Source organism: Drosophila grimshawi, unplaced genomic scaffold (assembly GCF_018153295.1).
Source record: "Drosophila grimshawi isolate 15287-2541.00 unplaced genomic scaffold, ASM1815329v1 contig_311, whole genome shotgun sequence".
Classification (NCBI taxonomy): domain Eukaryota; kingdom Metazoa; phylum Arthropoda; class Insecta; order Diptera; family Drosophilidae; genus Drosophila; species Drosophila grimshawi.
The window spans coordinates 27,089,734-27,115,660 of NW_025063098.1; the positions used below are offsets into that span (position 1 = coordinate 27,089,734).

Genomic DNA, 25,927 nt, shown 5'->3' on the forward strand with positions numbered 1-25,927 from the left:
CATTTCGTTTTAAATTTAATTAAAGAAAACTTTTGCACACCACACCAGCAGAGGGGACAGAGGCAGACAGACAGAGGGAGACAGAGTCAGTGGCAATGGCAGTGGCAACTGCAACTTTTTCCAAGTAATTGTGGTAACTTTTCGTCGGTTCGGCTAGAAACTTGCAACTTGCTACATTTTCCTGCAGAACTTGAGCCATTACTGTTAGCTTTTCTTTGGCTCTGAAACTTTATTAGGTAAATCAAGTGTTTGACTCGGTAATCGGCGAGTGGCACATATATTTCATTACTAACACACATATTATAAATTGTTAAACACTAGAAATTTCACAGTTTACAGATTATAATGTTGTACTCTTCTCTAAATATACTCCATACAGCAAATCACGATTGGCATCCACTCGGGCGAGGTGGTCACCGGTGTCATTGGAAATCGTGTGCCCCGTTATTGCCTCTTTGGCAACACAGTCAACCTGACGAGTCGCACGGAAACCACCGGTGTGCCCGGTCGCATCAACATCAGCGAGGAGACCTATCGGTGAGTGTGCGAGTACAAAACACTACTTAATAGCTTGCTAGCTAAGCGTTGAGGGTTGAGGGCTCTTCTTCTCATTGGCCTCAGTGGCCGCCACATAGGCGGCAATAGCCGCCTGTTTGGCCTCCTCGGTGATGACGCCATCGCTGGTGGCCACAAAGGCAGCGACAGCCGCCTTCTCCGCATCGGTGACCGGCTCGAGCAGCTGCAATTGATTCTCGCTCTCATCATCCGAATCGCTCTCCTCCCCGCTGCTGTTGATGGTCTCTAATCTCTGCATGGCATTTGTCAGCTTATCCATTCGATTCGCTTGCGAAGGTGGCGTTTGCTGCTGCTGCTGTGGCTGCTGCATCTCTGGTCCGTCCAGCTCCTCGGTTAGGTCAATATAGCGTTGCAGTCGCAGCGGCAACCGCAACGTATCGATGCCATTTGGTAGCTGATTACATTCCCTCAATATATCACGAATACGACAGCTGAATCGTGGGCGAGAGTAATAAGAAAGAAGAAAATTCTCAGTATTCGATATACAATTAAAAATTGTCGCTTAAGTGAACCGGAAATTGGAAACATTGTTTTTGTTTTTAGTAGTCAATATTTTAGAACCATTATTTTTATTATACTTAATAAAATGAAACAGATTTTGAGTAAACTTTTCACCACAAGTTCTTGATCTAAATCCTGTTGAAAAACTTAGACTTGATGTAAATGATTCAATTTTGATAAAGTATTTTATCACTCGTATTTATATTCAAGAAATTTATTTTAATTGTTAATTATTAATTTAATTATTATTACAATTTTTTAATTGACATTTATTAGTTTTTTTACGATAATTAAATTGTATATTTTTTAAACAATAAAATAGACTTATTTACAAGTCATAATCGCATATTCGTATTTTTACTAGTACAAGTATTTTCCACAGTTTCACAATTTGAGCTAAGCTTCTGCAAGAAACTATCTGACAGGTTGTCTTTTTTAGATTTCGTAACTAAGGACGAAAAAGTCTCACCGTTTTGCAACTTTCACTTTGACATTTTTTCGCGCTTGCTTCCTGTCAATCTGAACAAGTTGCATATTTAATAAATTAATTTAAGTTTCACATAATAAGCTGATATAGAAAGCAGCAGAGTATATATATATATATATATATACAAAAAATGAGCAGACAAAACTGAGCAAAGTTCATGTGCTTAAAACTTTTGTTGTAGCAGAATTTCTATAAACTTTACTTTTGCTTACAAAGTTGCGCTCTTTTCTGTGCAGCACTCAAAACAGAAACAAAAACTAAGACAAACTCACAAAAATAAAAAACAGAATAGGAGGAGTTCAAGTACCGGAAATTGTGAGCGTATTTTTCTTGATTTTTTTTTTTACTTTTTTCTTATTTTATTCGTGTACTTTCTCACTTGGTTCGGAGGCAATCAAGCGTCTTTCAGGCATAGTGAAAGCTGTTTTTTTTTCAAGACAACCCACAGCAAAACTTTCTATGTGAGTGCACATGAGTATGCGAATTTTTGTGTAAAATTCTTAAAAGTTGAAAGAAAAAAAGCGAAAGGGGAAAGGGGAGAATTCGACATCATAAAACGCGACATTAGCTTTAAAATATGCTAATCTGTCGCTTAAGCTGTTCGATGCCATCAACAGTTGCCTGCTCGGGGGCTCAACTTTTTATGGTGCCGTTAATTTGTGTTGTCAACATTATTGAGGTCTGCAAATGATGTGCGCCTTTTGTTTTTGGTCACTTTACGAGGCGCCACCAATCAAAGCAGCCAGTCCCCAAGCATCAGCTACTAAGCGACCATAAACAAATAAAAACCACTCCCAGCTTGCGCAATATTAGCTTAGACTCTTGAATTTGCCTAATCGGAGACTTGTGACATTAATGAGCAGAAATTGAAATCTAGCACAGTGCTTGAATAGCTAAATAAATTCCACTTGCACGAGTGAAATAAAAACAATAATGCAGAAAGCGCAGCAGCAGCAATAAAACCGGATTCGCAATCGACAACTAAAAATGGGCGTCAATCTAATTGCATATATGCAAATGTATATTTGTTGAGTTCAGAGAGACATATATATACAAGCATATACATTACACATTCACGTTCAGCTTAGTCTAGTCCGATTTAGTACTATGCAAGTGAACCTTTTCACAGGAGAAAAAACTGGCAAATAGTACGCCGGAAAAAAATAAAACACAAATAGCGAAAGAATGATTGACTAAAGTTGCCCTATAAACTGGCTTAAATTGCACACACTCTAATCTGCTACTGTTGTGATATTTATATAATGTCTCGACTAAACTGAACAACTAACTTCTACGTGTGGGTGCATCTTAAGAAGTGTTGCCTCGCCGTCTACTTCTCCATGCCCAAAATGAAATATTTAGCAGCATAGCCTTTTCGAACCCATTTCGGCTTACAGAGCATATAAAACACACACACATAGTCCAAGTGAATTATGGGCGGTTGGGGTAGGGTGCCAAAGTCGTTTGCGATTTTTATGTGACACGTGAGTTGGCAAATGGCAAACATGCGAACCATGTACAACAATAATGGAACAAGTTGGGGGTCAGAACGTTTGTCAGCTGCACTGAAATCCAATCCGATCCGATCCGAACCGAAAATGGGCAACGGACCAAACTTTTGTGCTAACTTATCAAATTAGTAAATAGGTTGACAGCTTATCGATTAAAGACCGAGTACTAATCAAATTTGTAACGTAATTCAATTAAATTTGGCCAACAGCTGTTGGGCTAGTTGGAGTCTATACAGTCTCATATCTTTGGTATGGATTTCACGCAACTTTGCGCATTTGCTTAAGTTGCGACAAAGTAGAATGGTCGCAAGGGCCATGCCAAGGCCACAAAATTGACTTAATAGACAAAAGACAAAGCGAATTTGCAGTAAGCCTCATCACAAAAGCGACCAAAACAAAAAACCAGTAAATGTTCATGATAAAAGTTGCACAATTTCACGTCGACAGTTGCCGCTGTGACAAACTGTCTGTCAATCAGACGCCGAAGTGGAGGCGACTCTCGGCTGCTTTTTGTGCTTATTAAATTTTCCAGGCTTATCGCAGGGAAAACTGTAAAAGCCGTCACGGCAGGCGTTGAGCAACAGCCAGCAAAAGCATCACCAAAATAATTGAATAAAAAACAATGTTTAACTTCGTTGCCAACCGTCAGCAGTCCACACTGCTTCCAGGGCTGTCAGCCCCTCCCATCGCATTTCTCTCTGTGTATATTTCAAAGACAAACGGACAGTAGGCATTGGTATAGGAAAATTCGGTTTCTAAGTTGATAATTACCGGCAGAAATGACGTAAAGTCGGCACGCCGTAGACCTGTTCCTTGGCAATGATTTTATCCCTTAAGAGTTGTATATAGCGCTCGAAGAAGACTTGCCGTCTCTCCCCATAATTTGTAGGCTGTAAAGAGAAAAGAAGTGGGAGTGTATGAGGTTGACAAGTAAAGAGTTAAGTTTTTGGCAATAAAGACAGACAGCTGATGTTCCGCATGTGAAGCTTGTGTCATTTGTCAGGCAGGCAAATTGATGAAGACATTGTTACCAAAAACACAATCGCAATGAAAATGAAAAAAATAAAATAAAAAATAAAGTAAAAATGCACTTACTTATTAAACAATTTTCAATAGAATAGAAATTATAAATTTATAAGACTTGAAAAGTTTAAAGTTACTTTGATCAAAAAAAATTAAGAATTTTCTTTCACTGTTTTCGGAAACACATATCTCAAAAAGAACTTCACATGAATTGAGAGATGAGTAAAAATTGAATGTTGCCACTCACCAGCATAAAGGGTATTTCAATCATGGCCACATTGCGCATAAGTATGTTGAGGCAGAGAACTAGCTCGTAATTGTAATTGCGTCCATCCTCGATAAGTTTGTCGAGCAGCGCCATTATCACGGAGGTGCCACCATCTGGTGGCAATGGGGAAGCACCGTATCTGCAATGATAAGCGGTCACGAAACTGCGGCTAACTGCCAGCTACGTGCAACGAGCTGCTTGCCAGCTGCCAGCTGAAGCACGTAGTTGGTTGGGTTGCGGTCGGGGTCGAATGCTCTGCGGCTGTTAACTGTAATTTGTAGACGACATTTCTCAACCTGCACTCAAGTGGGTGGTGTTGTGGTTTTGGGTGGTGGCTCAAATTTGTTATCCCATTCCAGTTTGTGGACAAAGACAGGTAACTGGTAATAAATGTTTCTTGCGCTGATAAGCAGAATGTGCAAATGAAATAATGAACTGTGCACAGTTCGCGGTCATGTAGTTGATATCCTGTCATATACACACACACACAGAGGGAGAGAGAGAGACAGAGAGAGAGGGAGAGAGTGGGAAACGGAACCAAGGTTGCGTATGATGTACTGTGGTAAATTGCAAATGAAGTGCAAATGTGGCAAATACGGCAAATGTCGCTCCACGGCAAATAGTTAATGTTGAATCACATCAGCATTGTCACATTTTAAATTGAAAATGTTTGTCACGATGTTTGATTAGGCTTCATTTTCTTTTCATTTGCATTTGGCTCCGATAAGCTGCTTGATGTATTATAATGAATTTATATATGCACCTAGAGAAACATTTTGTATAATGAGGCTATTTCCACTCATGTCAAAGCTAATGTACATGTATATTTAAATCAAAGGTGTTCTTTAACTTAGCGGAACTCTTGTTGAATACCAAAGTCGAAAATTATAAGAAAAACGATCTATTCAAGCTAGAGATAGAAAATGCTTCTTATACTTGCTAAACATTTTTAATTCAGCTTTTCCAATTTAAAAAATTGACTGCAAACAATTATTATCATTATTAAAAAAATAGATTCAATTAAATTAAATAATCAAATATAATCACTTATTAAAAACTAAGATATAAAATAATCTCTATTCAATATCCAATAAATTAAAGCATTTTGTTGAGTATATAAAGGAAATTATATATTTTATATACCTCAGACAGATAGAAAAATATATGAAAATATGCATGTTCCTTATACAGCATTATATATACAACTGTATAATTTTCGTGAATTTCAAATGAGAATGCAACTAACCAAAAAATTGCACGCAAATGAAAAGCACACTTTATCGGAAATCAGGCAGAAGGCTGCAACAACAGAAATAAACAACAATAGACAATATACAATAGACTGATAAGCAACCCCACAAACTAACACCCTTCCCTCTTCCAATCCCTCTTCCATCTGTATATCAATCGTTGGCATTGCATTTTCACCATGCAATTCACGTATCCCGACAACTCGCTGCAGATTATTTGAAAACTGACTATATAAATGGCAAGTAAATAGCGAGGACTGGAATGAATAATTGAATAAATGACAAATATGCATAATACAATATAATATCCACATATTGAGATTAATATATTATATATACATATATATATAACAACGTTTACTACATAGTTGTTACTGAAGATTTTGAGTTGCGTTTAAAGTTATATTTACCACAATGCTTGAAGATGGTTTAAGCTTTGCAGAAAAAAGGAACCGAAAATACTTATCAAGCGATTAAATTAATATCTTAGAGTTTCCTCAGAAGCATACACTTAATTTACAATTTACCCTTATTTTGAAACTCAAGATTTACTTGAAAACATTAAGATTTACGTAAAAGAACATAATGATATATGATTTTTAACGAATTATATACAATAATATTCAATACATTTTCGACCGCTAAAGGCTATTCCTTACAATTTCATTAAACTCAAAATCTTTAAGCTTCGAATTAGTTTTTGGTAGCAGCTGGTGATTTATTTTAGAGCAGATCAAGTGTACTTTGAGTTGGCAGACTTGTGAGTTTGCTGTTTTGATTGCAGACGCCATTTCTGATTTCTTTTTATTCTCTTTGACTGGAATCAATATTACAATTTAATGCAAAGCATACTTTTTGGCGCAGCATCAAAAATTGAAAACGCTGCTTCCGTTGCCAAAAAACAGCTGAACATGCAACAAACAACGAGAACCAACAAGAAAACCAAAAACAAGAACAACAACCACACTGATAGGAAATGCACATCGAGCACTATCCAGTTATGCGACAATAAATTGCCAACCGCAGAGGCAGCGACGAGCTGAACGCATTTTCAAGGCTGAGAACCATTTTAAGCTATAATTTTCCCAGCTGCACTCAGACAAAAGACTTTGTTCCAAATTAAGCATGGATGGAATTCCTAAGATTTTATTTGTCTACTTAAAATCAAACTATCCTGTTATAGAGCGAATTTCAAGAACTATAATATTTATTTCAGCTTTAGATGAGTTCAAATGTAAAGGACTTCAGGAAAAAGGGAACCCAAAATAACAAATATTTTCTGTTGTCAACAATATTCTGACTTTTGCCTGCTTTTGATCACAATAAGCTCTAAATTTTTTGTATGTGTACCAATGTGGTTGTTGTTGTTGCTGTCACTGCTGTTGACTGCACACGCGTAAGTTTGTGGCAGGCTGGCTGCCTGCGTCGGCCCTGAGACAGAGTAGAGACACACTCGCGTCGCCTTGTCATGCAAATTCGCTTTGGCAGGGACTTTCATATTTAATGTTAATATTTGCATCCGAGCGGCGGGTGGCAATGACGTTGTCAAGGGGGCATGTCATTGTCAGTCCAACCACTTGATTATGCTAAGCGTTGCATAGAGTTTTATGTTGCATACATTAAGACAACTTGCCCATCACTCTCTCTCTCTCTCTCTCTCTCTCAGTCTTTCGCTCAACTCACCAAGTGCCATTGAGCTTTGCATATTTTTTGCGCTAATTGAAGTGGCTGACAAGACACAAATCCCCACTACTTGCTCCCTTCATATCCTCACCTGAGCAGCAGCAGCAACAATTCGGGCGCATTTGCTTGCAACGCAATGCGGAGTGGCGATGAACGTCCGCAGGACTCGATGGGTACATCAATGAATCTGCAAAAAGGCCAGATAAATACATAGTTGGTTAGATATGACCGGATAAGTGGCTTTAACAAGAAACATCGACTGCTCTGCTGGCTCTGTGACCCAGAACAATCCTTGACAGGCAGCCCAAAATGAATTCGAGTTTGGGGAGCAGGGAAGCTGGGAAGCAGGGGCCAACTGCTTAGTGCCAAAAGAAAATAAAGATGCTCGCTTGTTGCTTTTTGCCTGTCGCCTGTTGTCACATTTTCGGTTTTGTTCTGTTTTTTTTTTTTTTCTGGGGTTTTACTACCCTTGCAGAGGGTGCTCTTATTTTGTCGTGAAGTGCGTTGTTACATTCTCGGCCTGCAGTAAATTTTGCAACAATTTACATTTTAATAATACCAGAAATTTTATATTTAACATTTTACATTTTATTTTATCTGTTACAAACATTCTACATTTTAACTTAACGATTCCATTTATCTTCACATTAATTATTTTTCATTTATTTAATTTAATGTTGTTAATATATTTTTTTTGTTTAATTTTAGTCTTGTCTACATTAAATAAATAAATAATTTTAAAGAATAATCCAGCAGCAAAGGCATAGGCGATATATTTGTCGAAATCTGACTGATCATACTACTATAATATATAAATTAACAAGTTGCAAGACAAGTTCCTGTTTTAAAACTTATCTTGTTGAGACAAGTTATCTTAATCCTCCAGGTCACAAGACGGCCTGAGTTTATTGTCGCAATTATTGGCTTATCTCGAAAGCCCACAAAAAAGTCGTTGATACATTTATCTTTATCTTGAACTTTCTCCTTTTCTTAAAATAAATGTATTTTGCCACATTCATCAACTGTCAACTTCACACAACTCTGACAGCTAATCTACTCATCAGCATGTATGGCAAACGCGACAAGAAATAAATTGATTGGATTCTCCAAATTAGTTTTCCAAAAAAAAAAAACTGGCAAAACGAGTATTTTATAGCGAATAAGCAGGTTTAGGTACGAAAGGGTTAATTTATTAATTTAAAAATAGATTACTATGTCAGTGTATGTAAACTTCTACTTGACGTGTATAGCTCTTCATACTCGACTTTTTTTGTGAGTTCTGGTCTCTGGTCTGTAAAATTGTCCTTAGGGTGCAGAGCTTCAATATTGCGTACACTCAGAGCTGTTAGAGGGCGTTTAGCTCCATTGAGCCATTAGCATGTACACCGTATGCACTTCAAGCGCTTTGCGCCACATGCCAGACAAAGAAAATCATATAACTGAGTGAGTGTGTGAGTGTGTGTCGTGCGTTTGTATGTTATTTGCTGTGCTGCTGTGCTGGCTTTAATGTCTACGCATAAAAGTGGGCAAATAAAAGCCCAAAAGTCCCAATAAAGCGACAGCAACGCATATGCAGGTGATTTACCTACACACACACACACAACACACACTTTCAGGGACACAGCACTGTTGAGCAGACGATAAGCGAATTTAACGTTCTACACACTTTCAGTTACCAAGTTCTGAGCAAATTAATTTACAGCTTAGCAGCACTTTGGTCTGTCCAGTTAGCATATTAAAATTTACTTGGTGGCCCAACAACAATAGTGACTAAAATTAGAAATGATGTTACAAGTACACAGTAGGCTAACACCAGCAGCTTAAGCAGCATGTAGTAATTTAACACATTTCTCTTCACTTATGCTACTCATAACAAGAAAGTGTGTTTCCAGTTAGATCCTATAATATGCATTTAATTATTTATGCAGAGTTAAAACTTTCAGGCACTAAACATTTAAAGGTCTTAAAGAAATCAGCCCTGCTTAAAATTTGCTAATTATTAAGAACCGTTTATGGTTATTATAGATAATGTTTGCATCGTTTCCATAGGGGATCATTTTACATTAAACAAAACAGTTTTAATAAAAACTAATATTACTATTATGATAACTACTTTGTATATTGTTGCACTCGGGCGTAAGCGACTGCAGAATACTCTGATTTACATTACAATTTTATCGATGCCAGTTTAAAAATTGTTCGAGTATATATTCCAAGAATCAAGCTACTCGCCTAAAAGCTGCCTAATACCTATGACTAAGACTTAGATTAGGATAGCTACGGATTACATTGAATCTTCCTCTGCTGTCTTTTCCTATTCAAAAATAAATTTTCCGATTTCAGCTAAAAAAACTAAAAATACAAATTTTAGATTTCATAAAATGTTTACATCCTTGCTATTAAATTGGGCAACGTAGCGTATGCTTAACAAATATTTGCAGCTTGTCTAATGAAGTATACAAAATACCTTAAATAATTATTATATTAATTGCTTTGAATATGCTCGAAATAATAATAATTTTCGATTTCATCATCTGCTTGCGTCTTTGCCATTCAATTCAATTGGGCAACGTTGCGTATGCGTAACAAATATTTGCTGATTGTCTAATAAAGTATAATTAAAAATGAAATAAAAAGAAAATTACGCATTTTATTTTTATTTTTGCGTATAAAATCCAATCTTTTATATTTATCTATAAGACAAGTTGTAAATATTATATGGGTAAATTCATTTAGGTATGAATCTATTTATACTCTTTATATACGAAGACATGTTACACATTTGTGACGTTGATTTGTGCAACTTTTAGCGGCACTCAACGCCAATGTTTATAGTGACATTACTCGCCTCCACACACACAGCCAAACACACACATACACATACACTTGCAGATATTAATGCTTATTCATTTGTGTTGGTGTTTTGATGGAGACACTGCTTAAACTCGAGCGTCAAGTGAGAGGGCATCATAAATGTGCTCCTAATGTTTGCCAGACAGCTTGTCTCATGCTTGTGTGTGTGCGGTCGTGTGTTTGTGTGTGTGTGGGGGGGTGTGGTGTGGCGAGTGTATGTGGCGTGATGAGTGGCGGCCAGGTGCGCTTATTACAAGCATTTTTGACTTTAATCCTTCGAAGTGTTGGCAAACAAAGCCAAAATAACAAAAGGTTTAAATAGCTGCCTGTTGGTTTGCAACTTATCTCTGCACACACACACACACACACACTACAACAAAAACAACACACACACACATGTTCATAAATCTCTGGCAGAAAAGAAAAAAAAAAAAGGAAAATGAAAATGAAAATGAAAATGAGACAGCCAGCGAACGGAGCTCATGTTAGAAGTGAAAATCTTAATTATACATGACACCAACAGCAGCCCCTGACTACAGGCAGCGTCTGAGATTGAAAGCCGCAGCGGCCATTGTGCAAATTAATGTCCATATGTGTGTGTGTGTGTGTGTTTGTGTGTGTGTGTGTGTGTGTGTGTGTGTGCTTGTAAAGTGTCACCAACTTTTACTCAATTATGGCTGACAAACACGCACAGCGAGTAAACAATGCCAGGATGTATTAATTTAATTAAAATCCTTTTATTTGCAATTTTCTCTTGTTTCTTTTTTTTTCTTATTTTCTTTTTTTGCCTGTTTTTATACTGAAATTTCCCAGGGGATCACAGCAACAGGCGTTGCTTGGCCTTTGTTCTGTCATTTAAGCCAGCCATTCATTAAATTTGCTTCAATTTCCCAGGCTTTATCTGCACGGCTCTAAATATTTGAAACGCGTTCTGGTTTTAGCCATATTTGTAATTTATTCGCTGCCCTGATTTAAAAAATTGTACTCAAATTGCGATTTAATTTCAATTGCTTAAATTTCGTTGTTATTCTTTAACAAATAGATTCTCTGGCTTAGCAGAATTGCTTTAATTGGAAAATATTTTGCCAAATTCAATTAAAATTATTGTTATTCTCAATAAGTTTGACTAACGCAACAAACTTTGTGCTAAGCTTGCCACAATTGGGGGAGACGAATATCTTGTTTTGCACCAAGGCTTATGAGGATCTTGTCGCTATGAGCTTTACTTAAGCTAGCTAAATGAATTTAATTGTAAAATATTTCGTTTAATTCAATTAAAATTATTAATATTCTCAAGTAGCTAGACTAGACAACTTTTGGCTGAAACAAGCATTGACACTGTTGCCAAGCAACAAAAACAACACAGCAAAAGCAATAGACAACAACTTGTTGTTTGCCAGTGTCAGCTTGAAAGTTATTCTATGAGCACTTGAGGCATTTAGAGCATAGCCACAAAAATGTATGTGGCTCTTTTCACTTTTTTTGCTTTGAACCATAAATTTGGTCTGATGTCAACTTACCTAAGCTGGCGCTCCTGCTCGAAGCGAGGTATCCACACGGGCAATGTCAGTTTTTCGCGTGTTGCATGCTTCAGAAAGTAAACCATGGCGCGCACATTCTCATGCTATCAAGCGGAAAAACAAAAGAAACTGTCTCATATATATATAGTATAACTATGAGTGCTTGCAGCAAATAGCTTACCTGGTCCTGAAAATCGCTGCGCCAGCCGGCTATAAAGTGCGGTGCATGTGGCCCAAATAGTGCACCCAAAAAGATGCGCTCGAACGTCTTCTCGCACTCATAAATAGCCACTAAGCAGAAGGAGAGAATGTGAGAAAGACAGAGAGAGAGAGAGAGAGATATATAGTGAGATAAAAAGATAATAAGGCAATTATGACATAACACTCCACAAGGAGTCGCTGCAAACAAATAAAGCAAATTACGCAGTTGTACTTGTTGACAGTATTTTTATTTGTTTTTTTTTTTTTGTTTTTGGGAACACGCTTGCCGGATGTGGCGTCTGCCACAAAATAAAGTCAGAGCACCGGCAACACAGCAAACGCGCAACGGAAACTTGCAAAATGTGGGCAGTCAAATACAAAAAAAAAAAAAAACCTTGCACTATTATATAAATGTTGAGTTGTCCAGCTAACTGCTGCTGGCAGCCGTAACTGGTCTCCAAATGTATGCCACGTAAAACGCACTCTGCACAAGAGGCACTTGCAACATTTTGACTGCGGTTGTAGGCGCGGAAATTTTCGCTAAAAAAAAAGGAAGTAGATATTTTGCAATGGAGTTTTCACTAAGTATACAATACTCTGCTTCCGCTCATGGTATTCAAAACTCTAATATTTTACTAGAAATATAATTTTAAATAAATCTAAAACCTTAAGTCAAATTTAAAAAAAAATGTGTGAAATATTAGACAAATTTTAAATATTTAATTTTATTCATATACTACAAAGTTGAATCCTCTGTATAAGCTTGGTGAGGCAACCAGCTAACATGATATTTACAACACGTATTTTGTATTGTGTGCTACATCAAAATATAAAGATTAAAAATGAAGAAAAGCGAAAAGAAAAGTAATATAAGAAAATTGTATAATCCTTGAGCTAAGTCAAGGTCTTATCGATTTTCCAACACCCTGTTGACTTGTCACAATAATCTTAAAACTTTCCTGATAAAAAATAAAATAAGCCAACAAACAAAGATGGCACAAAACAAAAACACTCAAAACTCCTTCTCCACCCTGGGATCAGTGTACAAAAATCGCAAGTTTTACCGCTTGCCATGTCAAACGTAAAGCGGGTGTAAGCACACACACGTACCTACACACACCCACACACACCCAGACACACACACAGGCAATATATAGTTAGCTTGGAGGCATGGCACACCATTAATTCCGCAAGTCTTCGGGCTGTCAAGTTTCACGCAGCATTTTAATTAGAGGCAACACACGCATCGTCTGAAGGCATGGCCCAAATAACGTGCAACACTTTGGAGGCACTTTACAAGTTTTATGATGCAACAAGAAGCAGCACAGTAGCAGCAGCAGCCATAGCATTAGCAACACTTTCGCCTCTTTTGCCTTAACGCAATTTCCAGCTGGCAATTAGCAGAAACACGTGATTAAATGAGATTCGTGTGAATCGCGTCTGCTTACTTAAGAGCGTTATAATCTGATGCAAAGCCATAAAATTCATTAAAATATGCAAAACAAAAGGACACGCCCCAAATCACACCACAAACACACACACACACACACATCTGTGTATATATATGTTGTGGCATTAAATTATTAAGTTAGTGCCTTTGACTTACCCAACAGCTGAACGACAACCTCGGAGTCGCGTACTCCCCAATCCCAACAGCAGCGCAGCGCAATATATAAAATGTTGTGATACTTCCCCATGAGGCACACCTGGAAAAGAGATTTCCCCTTTACTCATTTACTCTACTCCTGTTTATGCCATAAATTTGAGCACAAAGCGCATTTGAATTTAAATTAAATGCTGGCATAGGATTTTGACCAGACACATGTGTTACACAAATTACATTGGAATTAAGCAGAACTTAAGGGCTTCAATGCTTCTGGCTAACAATACTAGGAAACAGAAGAACACAAATACATAAATAAAAAATATTTGCATAAATATTCACATTAAATATACACAAGTAAAAATGGCTCTTAGGCACATGATTGATTATTGTAAGAATTGCAAGCAGAAATTCAATGAATTTTAATTTGTTAGAAATTGCGTACGAACCAATTAAATAATTATAATATACAGTTGGGTTTTTCTCGATTAAAACACAAAATACAAAGTTATTCTTAAATCAATTATCAAATTCAATTATCAAAAATGTCAACATGTCAGTTCAATTAGATTACAAATTTAAGTACGTTTCAGTAAAAGATTGAATCAATTATAAAATTCTGAAAGTGTCTAAATAATTCTCGATTTAAGTATTCAAGTCCAAAGATGTAAGAAGGTGAAGTTAAACTCAATTAAAAACGAATCAAAAGCTGAAACACTTAATAACAAGTCAAAATGATCCAGTTGAGTAAGTTTGATAAAGAGATATTCAATTATAAAATATATTTATGCTGATTGTTTTGTGTATGTTGGCCTCGTTTTAAAATTTAATATGTATTTAGCTTGATTGGTATACGATTTCTAGCAAATCGAAAAATCAATTTACCAAGCCAATTTATCAACTCTCACCTGTCCGTTGGCTTCCTTGGCCAGTCGATGGTAACGCAGAGCGGCAACAACAGCCAGGCTGGCAACCTCAGCCGTCTGGACATTTTGACCCTCGCTGCAGCCCTTGATGATGGCACTCAAATGATCGAGCACGTTGCGCCGAGACTGACGATCGTGGAGACCGTTGCGTGTGATGTGCTCGAAGGTGTCGTCGAAGAAGCACTCGAAGATGTAGTCCATGACCAGTTGGCGTCGTGGTCGTCTGCCACAGCGCTGGTAACTGGCTCGGCTGGTTGCACGTGGCGCCACCAACGGCCGGAAGCCGTACAAATAGCGCGGCACTGAATGCAGCCAAACCGAAGCCAAATGACGTTTTAATTGACTTACCAACTGCTGCAATGTCAACAGCAACTGCTGTAAAAACATGACACAATCGAACAAGAATAATAAATGAATGTATTACGGAATTTTAATAAACAAACTAGTTTAGTTAAAGGCAGCATAAGACTAAATTCAAACACAAAAAAACACGTTAAGCCAAGTTCCGCAGACGCAAGTGAATAAATTTCGAGGCTACGAAGCGTCGAAGGAACTTGCTTCAGGGTGAGCTCTCTCGCCGCTTTCCTCTCTCTCTCTCTCTCTCTCTCTCTCTCTCTCTCTCTCTCTCTCTCTCTCTCAGTCTCCCTGCCTCTCACTTTGATTGCTTTCTCTCTTTATTGATTTTTTCATGCTGGCAACATAGTGCGCAAAAAAAAACCAAAACATTGACAATGTGTACGTACAAAAAACGTAAACAAACAAAGTATAGTCGTTATATTTTCATTTAATTAATTCATGGTAAACGCAATGCAATCAACTAAAATCGTTTTTCAAATTTCATTTACTACTTGTAATCATTTCATAGTGTTTACATTTTCTATGTTGTTTTTATTTTATATATATAAATATATAAATTGGGCCGGCTAACAGGTGTTCGTTTGCCAGATGAGCGATTGTTATTTCATAGCTTGTTTTGAGTAGGTCACTTGATAATATACTATGACAATAATTTGCTTGTAAATTCAATTTGTAACCGACTCAATTCACATTACATAAAATAGATCAATTCACACTGTTCAACAGACGCCAAGCAACTGAAAACAACATCAAATTTGTTAAAAACACAATCGCTCAGCTGTTTTTAGCTGCTCACTCTCCCACAATCTCTCGCTCAGCCTTTCCACACCTCTCTCTCTCAGTATACACCCTCACCTACGCCCACGCACTTTTCTTCTCTCACTCTCTCTCTCCGTCTCTCTGGATATTTTTCTTTGCGATTTTCAGTCAAAACAGAAGCAGAAGTTCAGTTTGTTATTGCTCAAAGTGCGTAATTGATAAGCGCTTGTAAGTGTTTACATTACGCACACTCACACACACACACTCGTACACACACACACATACTCCCAAAAATACACACACTGTTATAGGTGCAAAGTAAAAAAAAAAAACTGAATTGAATTAAAACCACACATTTTCAATTTATTTATCACGATATAAAATGCTTCTTTTTTTATAAATTCGCCATGGGATATTTTCATTTTTACAATAATGGGCAGCATATTGCATAAATTATTTTTGTATACTTATGGAATGTTTTTACATACTAAGTGCATGCTTATATAAGATTATTCTAATTTTTCACTTTTGACATATTTGTGAATTGAATTAGGAATGTAATCCAGATTGTTATCATCTTCGTCAAATTCGACACACATATGAGTCTAATAATCGAAAATTTCATTGTAAATCTATTCCATTAATCTGTAAATAATAATCGTAGGACTCTTATAAGAATAATTGAAACATACATATATTAAATTTAATCAGCTCAATAACATTCAACTTCATGTTTAAGCATATTTAAACTTCGGTGCAGGAAATATGCACATTTTTCTGACGCTACAAATCAAATGTAATTTTTTGTTTTACTTTTAAAAGAATCATTTACTTTCACCGCGCATATATATTTCACATATATTTTTTTTTTTATTGGGTGGCTCACAACATTGGTTATTTGCATATGTCAATTGAATTGTGGATTTGTAATTTATTTACGGATTTTTCTGCTTAACAAGAAGCTATTTTTTCCAGTAAATTTCAATATAACAAATATTTATTGGTTAGTTCAGTAAGTTTAATGCTTACCCATCAATTATCAAAATTAAATATTTATATTGCACACGTCTTATTTACACTTATACCTTAAATATTTACTCGAATAATTACGCAGCGGGTAATGAAGACATTAATTAAAACCCATTCAGCTGGGGGGAGAGCGATGCTGATTGTCTGCGTACATGTGAATATTTCCCCTTAATCAGTTGAATAAACACGATTAAGTATTCATAAGCTGCTAAGAAGGTGCTCAACTATGAGATACTCTGTAGTTAGATCTGAAGTGTGATATGTGAGCACATATTTAATTTGAGAGAGAGTGAGAGAGAGAAGTATTTATAATAGAAAATATATATTTACAAACTTAACTGTTCTCCAGTTATAAAGATTAATATTAAGTTTAACGAACAGGAGTGGATCACCTCGTTGTTTGATTCTGAGTAATCATATTTGTATAACTGACGAGTTCTGCCTCTAGCTATAATACACTCCATTGCAAGCTCTGCAGGGTATATTAATGGCGGAAAATTGAAATGGAATTGGCACACTTATATGTATATTATTAAGTGCACCTTATAAAGTTCATAAATTGGATCTTACTTTTATTATTCTATTAAAAAGTGATCCATTTAATTTGTGGTCAAAAGGCGCACTTTGAAAAAGTGCTAAATAAATTGAATAATCAAGCATATCATCCATTCACACCCACACACACACACCGACACACACACATATTGACTGGGGTATTTATATGAAATGTTGTGGCTGCCCGGAACGGAAACGGAAACGTGACCACAACAAGACCAGCACTTGAAGCCAAACAAATTCAATAATGTGCATGAAGGATGCAAAATGGCAAATTGTGTAATAAATTTGATGGAAAATGCATACAATGCATACAATTTGCATACATTTAAGTCGGGAAATAAATACATCGTATGAATTTACAGGTAGAATAAATAAGTAAACATGTTTGATAAGAAGTTGAAGTCAACAGCAATTAATTTAAAAAACAACCATAAAAGCAACTTTACAACTTAACTCATAAAGTTAATTGTATGCCTGTTTTTTAAACATTCCAATGTTTTAAAGGCTTGACATTGTTTTCAAATAGATGAAAGTCCCTTTTGCAGACGTGTGAGATAATGAGTTTAATTGCTGAATTTAATGTTAAAATACAATGAAATCGCATTTAGGCATACACATTTTGTTCTTCATAACTTCTTATCTTTATATTTCACTCTTCCAATTACAATTTATGCAATTTGTCCTTTGGGCTCTTAACTTGGATGCCAACAATAGTTTGCCTATCGTATTAGACTTTTAATACATCTTTCTTCTCTTGCTGATCGTAGAATTATGCTTGGTTTAATCAGAAATAAACTACCAAGTGTTAAAATTGATTCTTCCCAATTAATCAGCCGAGTTAGTTTCGCAGTTCCGCTTTGATTGGTTAATTTGTAAAATATAAAATAATATTTATCGTAATTTTCATTTATCCTATGTATCTATTTATTTTTTTTTATTAAAATGAAAAACTATTATGGTTGTTATTTTATAAATTTTTAGAGTACTCCCAAAAGAACGCAGTGATTGTAAATAATTTGCCGCATAACTCTCAAGTTAGCACTTAAGTAACTGTATTTGTATGTGGCTCTAAGACGACATGCATTAGCCAAGTGCTTGTAATAAATTGGCTAAGCCACGCCCACATCCGTTGGGGGCGGTGCATGCATTATGCGAATATGAAGTAGTCGTAATTTAAATCTCTGTGTGCACTTTGTGCCACAAGCAGCACGCGATTGTCTTAAATCATATCGTGCAACACAACGCAACTAATGCATGGCAAACGTTTGCTGTCTCTCTTTTGCAGGTTACTCTGCCAGGAGATCAACCAGGACGAGTCCTTTCAGCTGGAGTATCGTGGCCCGGTCATTATGAAGGGCAAGCCGACGCCGATGGACTGCTGGTTCCTGACACGTGCCACCAGCAACACGACCAGTGGCAATGGCAGCCTCGACTCGCCGCTGCTGCAACCCACAACGCCAACGGCGACAACGCAACGTCTGGCCATGGGGCAACATGCAAGCGTCTCACGTACGTCCTCGACGGGTCCTGTGGCGCCAAAGGATGCATAGAAAATGCACAAGCAATGAAATATTATGCTCTAAGGCAAAATCTATGTGTGATTCCTTTACTGCGACTGTCTGTCTGTCTGTCTGTGTGTCTGTCTGTCTGTCTGTCTGTCTGTCTGTGTGTGTGACTGTCTGTGTCTGTGTATGCATGTGTCCTGGCCACTTAACCACTTCATTTCTATGACTCTGCACTTATCCTATCTTGGCCCGCATTTGTCCCGTGGAGCAGAAGCAGCAGCAGTTGGCATCAGCCTCGTTTGGCTTCGTTGGCTCGCAAAAGGTAATTTATGTTAATGCTCTTCCGTCTTCCATCTATTCCATCGTGCATCTTCCATCTTGCATCTGTACTCTTTCGATTGGCGACACGCCCACACAACTTAGTTTACACAATGATTTACATTTGTACAGCGATTACGCTGCGTATACGTAATTTATGGCATATTTACAACGCTTATTTGTACTGCATAAATCAAAATCGTGTATCTATCTACTCATGCCGAATTAGCATCATGTATCATTTCCAATGCCACTTGCCGATATCTCTGTAGGCATTTGCCATTAGTTAAAGTGTTGTTTGTCATTTGAGAACTCTAAACAAGGATTGCACATAAAAGAAAACACATCCTGTACAAGTTTGCTGTGTTGTGTCGTTTGTTTTTGTTTGCCCAAGTCTCTGTGCTTATGCAGTAAACTAGATAAGTCCAAAACAACTCAATATAAAAGCCATAATATGGCAAACAGTTAAATATATATATCCCCCACTTCACTGGCTCCCGACTCTGAGCCTCCAACATTTTGTAGCATACTTAGCCAAGACTGCCGAACCAAAGGATTGTCAACAGCGCCGAGCAAAATGTTTGCATTGACTTTGTTTGTGCTCATTTTTTGTTTTTGTTTACAAAAGTTCGGCTAGATCCATGCTGCTGTTGTTACTGCAAGCGTACCATATATTTACATATATAAATATATATATATATATATATATATCTTTCTATATACCTAAAAAAAAAAAACCCCAACAAACTGAGCTGCGCTGGTTTGCCAGTTTGAAAGAGTACAAACGCTCGGAATTTAACACATATTTTCATATCAAATATTTGGCATAAGCAAACAACCGCAAAAGCAGAAAGGCTGCTGCCATTGAATCTGCGACAGATATAGATGCAAAAGGGCAGTTTGAAATGTTTATCAAATGGGTAGAAGGAACTTGGGAGAAGTAGAGCGAGAAGGGTTACATATATAGTTGAGGAAGATAACACAGCTAATTTAAAAATAATTATGGCACATATTATATAATAGCCTGTTATCTACCTTAACTAAATATCTTAATAATAAACTGATGCATCAAAGTCTTCAATATTTCTCTTCTCCCTCCCTCTAACACTTTTCTTGAGTTGGTCACTTTTTATATAATAATATATATAATAATATGAATAATATATACTGAAAGATTATAAAATTATTTTTTTTTATTTCTGTTATGTTTCATTAATTTTTTAATGACTGAACTTGTAAAGAGTTTTTCGGTCCCTTAAATTGAGAAGGTAGAGTTAGATATATATAGGAGTTACAGCTTACATTTAAGTATGTAGAAACCTCTGCACCAAACCCAAAATTATTTTGTAAGCAACAAGTTTAATTCATAAATATTTTATGATTTTTATAAAGCTCGATATTAAATCAAAGTGGTTAAGTGTGAGATTCTCTGCCTGCAAAATAAGTACTAGTTTATTCCGACTTTCAATTTTGTATATTTACTACGCTTTTTGGAAATATGATTTCAATTTTCGGCTTACGGAGTTGCCACGAACTCCATATACTACTACTCCAATCCATAACTATAGCTACAATCATAATCAAAGAAGTGTTGGTGTTATTATTATGCAATTAACAATTTAACAATCGCAAAGAATATTGACTATTATTCCCAAGTGTGCAGCGACGACCCTCGCTGGAGTGTAACTCAAGTTTATATCTTTTTCCGGAAACTTTGTTAATGTATGTGACATTGAGGCAAAGCGAATCGCATTAAACGCCCACAGACCGACCCATGCACAGATACAGATATAGATACATATATTCAAAAACTGGGAGTAAGCTGCTTATAGACTTGCATACAGATTTTGTTTTGAAAATGTGTGTTTGGGAACTGCTTGTGGGCTCGCCATTTTATATTAGCTCGCAATGTCTGTTTATGTCCTCGATATGCGCACATTATCGTTAAATGCCAACCATAACAATAACAATAACATCAAAAACAAAAACAACAATGCAATTTGATGACTTGCAAGTTGGAAGGCATTTTAATGATGATGCCATCCATATACAAGTGCCAGGAATATGTGCGATTGTGTGTGTGTCTCCCTAACGATGCCTCGTTAGAAATGGATTAACATTGATTATTTGTCGCATTCAGTTTTTTCTGCTTACATTTATATTTCTATTTTGCTTACAAATAATAATTAAAAAGGGTAAACGAAATGTTTGCCAAGCACATTTCTCAAATTTAATATAAATCTCAATCTTTCTCTTACGGTCAACAGCTCATTTGCATTCATAACGAATGCAGACAGCACAAGGACTACAAATTAAGGTCTTATGAGATTGAAGTTGGGATTTTGTTATGAGCCGTGTTAGAATGAGAAATACTTTGTTGCCAGTTTAATAAGTGGGCTTATTCAAAGCAAAACTCATCAAAATGATTTTTTGTAATATTTTACATTCAACAAGATATTTTGATATTCTTTTTTATGGAATTCAAAATTTATTTGCATTAAAATTATGTGGAACCAAACAAATGTGCAAAGCTTAAATTAGCCTAATTTACTTTAAAACCGTATCCTTAATATTTGTGACTGTCCTTCAGAAGACGGAAGATTAAACATGCTTCGTTGCTTCGCTCACATTTTTGGCAACTCTTTTGTCACACTGTTTGCTCTTGGCATCCGGTTGCTCAACACCCCCTTATCCTAACCGCACCCCTAACCTTTTCCAGACCTACAGCAGCTGCCTGATTTTTCTAATAATTTTTCTTCGCTTCTTCTATTTAGCATTTATTTATACTTCACATCCGGTTTATTTGTACAGGATGTTGCCTCAGGCTGTTATTGTTGTTGCCCATCTTCTGCCTTCATTTTTTTATCCTCTTTAATCTGTTTATTTACAAGATTATTTTTATGGCATTCGATTCGCCTTGAAATTGTTAAAGAGTTGCAGTTGCAATTCAAGTGAATGCACTCATTTATTCATCAGGCATTCACTGCGGTAAAATCAGAGCGCTTTGTCCTGCAAAAAAAAGGAACTTTAACGAGCTCTTAATTAAGTCTGCCTTTGTGCCACATCGAGATGCTTTCAACTCGTGGCATTGGACTTACCCTCATTTATCATCGACTGACTGTTTGAAAGATATATGTATGTTTTCTTTACATTTCCGCAAGCACATCCATCAATAAATTTATATATACATGAGAATATATATCCTTCTAGACGGTTTTTTCACATTTTTTTCTCTCGCACAATTTGGTTTTCTGTTCGCGTCGCTTACATTTCAAATACACAAATGCAAATCCCGAAACCAATCAAATAAATATTTGCCTAACTAAATACAACATCAATTCGATGCCTGCGCCTGACTCTGACTCTTCCTCTGGGCCTGGCCTGGTCTGGTCTGGGTCTGGTACTAGGTCTGGTTCTGAGCCTGTTTTTGGCCCTGGCATCCTGTCCTTTTTCAAGGCCGTTGCGTGCGAGGCTCATAAAAAATTTAGTTCAAATTGCAAGTGACAGACGCGATGCTCCCGCTAAGCGGCTTCTGCTTCTTCTGCTTCCCCTGCTCGTATCCAGTTCAAGTCGGCTTTTCTCATTAAAAATTCATAAAGATGGAAATTATGATTGCTATGAGCCGCCGACGACAAAATGTCAGAACCAAACGCGACTGCTAGTTGTAAGCTTAAATCAGTTTTTGGGCAAGAGCGACAGCCGAGTAAAATGTGTAACAGCAAAACAAACTTCTTTAACTTGAATGCCCCAAAGTAGCTGGCAGATTAAATATGTATTTGAGGTTCAAGAAAAAAATATTTATTTGATTTATGTAATTTTTATTGAATAACCAATTCTATTTTTTAGAAGAAAAGCTGGAGCAGAAAAACACTTATTAATTTATTACTTGATCAATTTTTTTAACATAAAAAATATATTTATTTAATTCTGAATTATAATTGTATTTAATTTATTTTAACGAATTCATACTTCTTATTTTTATAAGGCCAGTGAAAACATATTTAAATGTTAAATGAACGTATATATTTCATCCAATAGACTTAATCGCCAATTGAGCTTTCCAAGTCACCTCACATAGTTTATATAACCTTGCCGTAATAAATAACTATAAAGAATGCTCACAAGAACTAGAGAACGGAAAGAAAAATGGCCAGGCAAAAAGCTTAGCAAGATAATAATATGTCTAACGTTAATGCTGATGACAATGACTATGTCAATGAGTATAATGCGCTTTTAGCTTTGAGGCATGATGTGTTATATGTCAAGCCGGCAGCAGCAGAGACGAAAATATTACGCATTCGCCGCGTGTGTCTAATGCAAAATTAGTGTGAGTTATGATAGAAAAAAGGGTTGCTGCTGACAACTGGCAGCAGCAGCAAGTGGCGACAAACTTCTCAGACATGTGTTGCGCATTTTAATGGAAATTATTCGCACGTTGCCACATTTGAAATTCTCGGTAAGGACGAAAGGCCAAAGGCTCAAGAGAGCTATGGTATTTTTTTATTGAATTATTTTTATTTAATTTTTTTTATGTGCAGAGACAGATCGCTCAACTTTTACCCTTTTACTTACCTTGGGCAAACTAAAGCTAGCAAAAATGTAGGCGGCAGCCCCAAAAGGTTACCTGAGAGTCCTTGTCGTGGCTCATAAAGTTTTGCCCATGTGGTTAGTTGTTGAAACTTTTGCTATTTGACTATTGCCACAGTCCGTGTGCAGCAGCTTCAAAGTTTTTATGGTCTCATTTCAGTCATTAATAAATGATACCTAGTTTATGGACATGTTCCATATAAGAGTCATAGTAGTTGCTATAAAGTGCCAAGCTGTTGTCTCCCAGCATCATTAAACTGAATGCTACGATGTTAAAAAAAAAGTACATCAAAGTTAAATTCCCCATACCAATTGTCAACTTGATGTAAAATTGCAAATTGAGTCCCAAGACGAGAATCCCTAACAAATGAAACCTGCCCAAACCGGTAAGTCAGGACTTAATCGAAAACTCAGCACTAATTTCAATTAAAGTTGAAACGCCCGCAAACACAAACACAAACTAACTGACTGAAGCACACACACAATGCTCAATTTAACAACAACATTAACTAAACGCCCTACATGAACCCCGCCCTCCGCCTTCGGCTTTGTCAGGCAGGCAAACAGACAGATAGACACAGAGACAGACAGACAGTTTGACAGTTGGCTGGGTTGGCAAACAGACGCCTGCATTTGAATACGGTGTCGTTGTGGCATGCAATGTTTCCAAGTTCGCTTGCAGCGCAGCCACAGCTGCCACAGCCACACAGCCAGTTGCAAGCGAAGCCAAATCGAAATTGCGGCAACAAAATGCAAATGCAGTCAACAAATTTGATTCGATTCATGCTTAGCATATTTAATTGAACACAGATGTGCTCCAATTTTAGCCTAGCTTAGCGATTGTTATATCAGCTGTCAGTTTCGTGCTCTCAGCAATACACTAAGCACAATTGGAACGTTATCCCCAAATATTTTTCTTTGTCTAATAACATAATTGCATATTTCATTTCAATAAATACCCACTTTAGAATAATACTTGAATTTAATACACTTAATGGTTAAAATGAGCAATTCCCTTAGAGCGAACTCATATTTTTGGCTAATGTTTTCTTAATGAATCTGGGCATTATATGTATATCTGTCAAGCGGAGAACTAACTCTAAACAATATCTTTGAAGTAACTCAGAATCCCATAGTTGTCATAATTAATAAAATATATTTACGAGTTAAATATATTAAAATGTTATATGAATTACATCAAATTAATATTAATAACCTTTTTTTCAGAAGTCTTGCATGAGATTTAAGAATATACAACATTTTTCTTAGAAAATTTGAAAAATATGTATTAGTTAATTGTATATATAGTTTAAATACAAAATATTTCAAGTTTAAAATAGTTAAGCCATTCTTTATAAACGCGAGCTTACAATTTTTTATTATGATTAGCAAACATTCCCTCTTTTTTTTGCTATTCGCTACATGTTAATTATGAGAGTCGTTCAGCTTCTGAACAGAGGCAACAGCTACATTCAAATTCAAAATTCAGATGCAAAAATGTTATATTCTACAGCGATAGCAATCCCAAATAATCTCCGATTTTATATAACAAAGCAAAACTATATCAAATAGTATATCTTACTGCCTTTTGTTACATGGCCACACAAATCGAGCGTGTGCCAGTTTTGCCAACAAATGCGATGACGAGTAAAACCAGCAAAATGTAAAACAAAAAACTGTTAAATTGTATATAAAAGCAAAAAACAAAAAATAGAGCAATACGCCCACAACATCAACATCAGCAGCAACATTGGGGCCAGCTTTTGTTATCCTTTTAACGCCACGATGTTGTGCACACGACATGCACAGCGCCTACAGCTTTTTGCCCAGAACTGATGTGGCCAACGGAGCGTATGCTCAACATTTGGCAAGCAACTAAAGCCCAGTGCAGCCCAATAGCAATCGAAAAACGGGGCTTGGCTCATGCATTTGATTTGTGGGCCATAGAGTTCGCGCCAGAGTCTGTCCAGTGCGATATTTACAATTTTAATTCAATTTGTTGGTGGCCTTCCACTGGCATGTATGTCCACCCTTAGCCAAAAACCCTCCCCCTAAAATTGGCAGCAGCCACTTGCTGCTATTTTTGCGCATTAAACTAATCGATAGTTTATGGGTGCCTTCCTCGATGCAAGTACATTTTTGTCAAGTAGCAAACGGCCAGTCAATTTCAATAACAAGCTAAACCGAAGGACAAACACACACTAGTCACTAGTCACCGTCCACTGTCCAGCGTCCATGGCACACAAGGACCCCAAACCTAGACCCGGTCTGTTGTTGTTTAATTGTCTGTAAAATTGTTAAATTGCTTAGTGTGTCACTCTGTATTTGAGTCTGTGTGTGTGTGTGTGTGTATTATCCTGTCAACGGCTTACAGCTTACATGCATGTGCAATTACGATCAGCGACTGCCCCC

The 25,927-nt window shown here is 36.7% G+C and overlaps 2 protein-coding genes across 2 annotated transcripts in view; one reads left to right on the plus strand and one right to left on the minus strand.

Annotated features, from left to right (window-relative positions):
• LOC6569794 (guanylate cyclase soluble subunit beta-1) overlaps nt 1-25,927 on the plus strand; it is a 59,823-nt gene that overhangs the window by 31,508 nt on the left and 2,388 nt on the right. The window contains exons 16-17 of the mRNA XM_001996118.3: nt 380-537; nt 18,391-18,932. Of these exons, the coding sequence (XP_001996154.1) occupies nt 380-537; nt 18,391-18,655 (423 nt within the window). The 3' untranslated portion in view covers nt 18,656-18,932. The remainder of the gene's footprint in view (nt 1-379; nt 538-18,390; nt 18,933-25,927) is intronic.
• On the minus strand, nt 173-14,867 carry LOC6569795. The gene is made up of 8 exons (XM_001996119.3): nt 14,385-14,867; nt 13,480-13,579; nt 11,854-11,963; nt 11,673-11,776; nt 7,391-7,486; nt 4,346-4,505; nt 3,847-3,965; nt 173-1,007 (listed from the first exon to the last, which is right to left on the minus strand). The coding sequence occupies exons 1-8, from the start codon at nt 14,787-14,789 to the stop codon at nt 575-577; spliced, it is 1,527 nt and encodes a 508-aa protein (XP_001996155.1). The 5' UTR covers nt 14,790-14,867; the 3' UTR covers nt 173-574.

Bases quoted from the DNA above. Each gene is read 5' to 3' on its own strand.
- LOC6569795 (XM_001996119.3), bottom strand. From the start codon at position 14,789: ATGTTTTTACAGCAGTTGCTGTTGACATTGCAGCAGTTGGTAAGTCAA. The intron at 7,487-11,672 runs GTAAGTTGACAT...GCCTTTTTGCAG, and splicing joins GAGCAGGAGCGCCAGCTTAG to ATTCATTGATGTACCCATCG. The intron at 3,966-4,345 runs GTGAGTGGCAAC...TTCTCTTTACAG, and splicing joins TTGAAATACCCTTTATGCTG to CCTACAAATTATGGGGAGAG.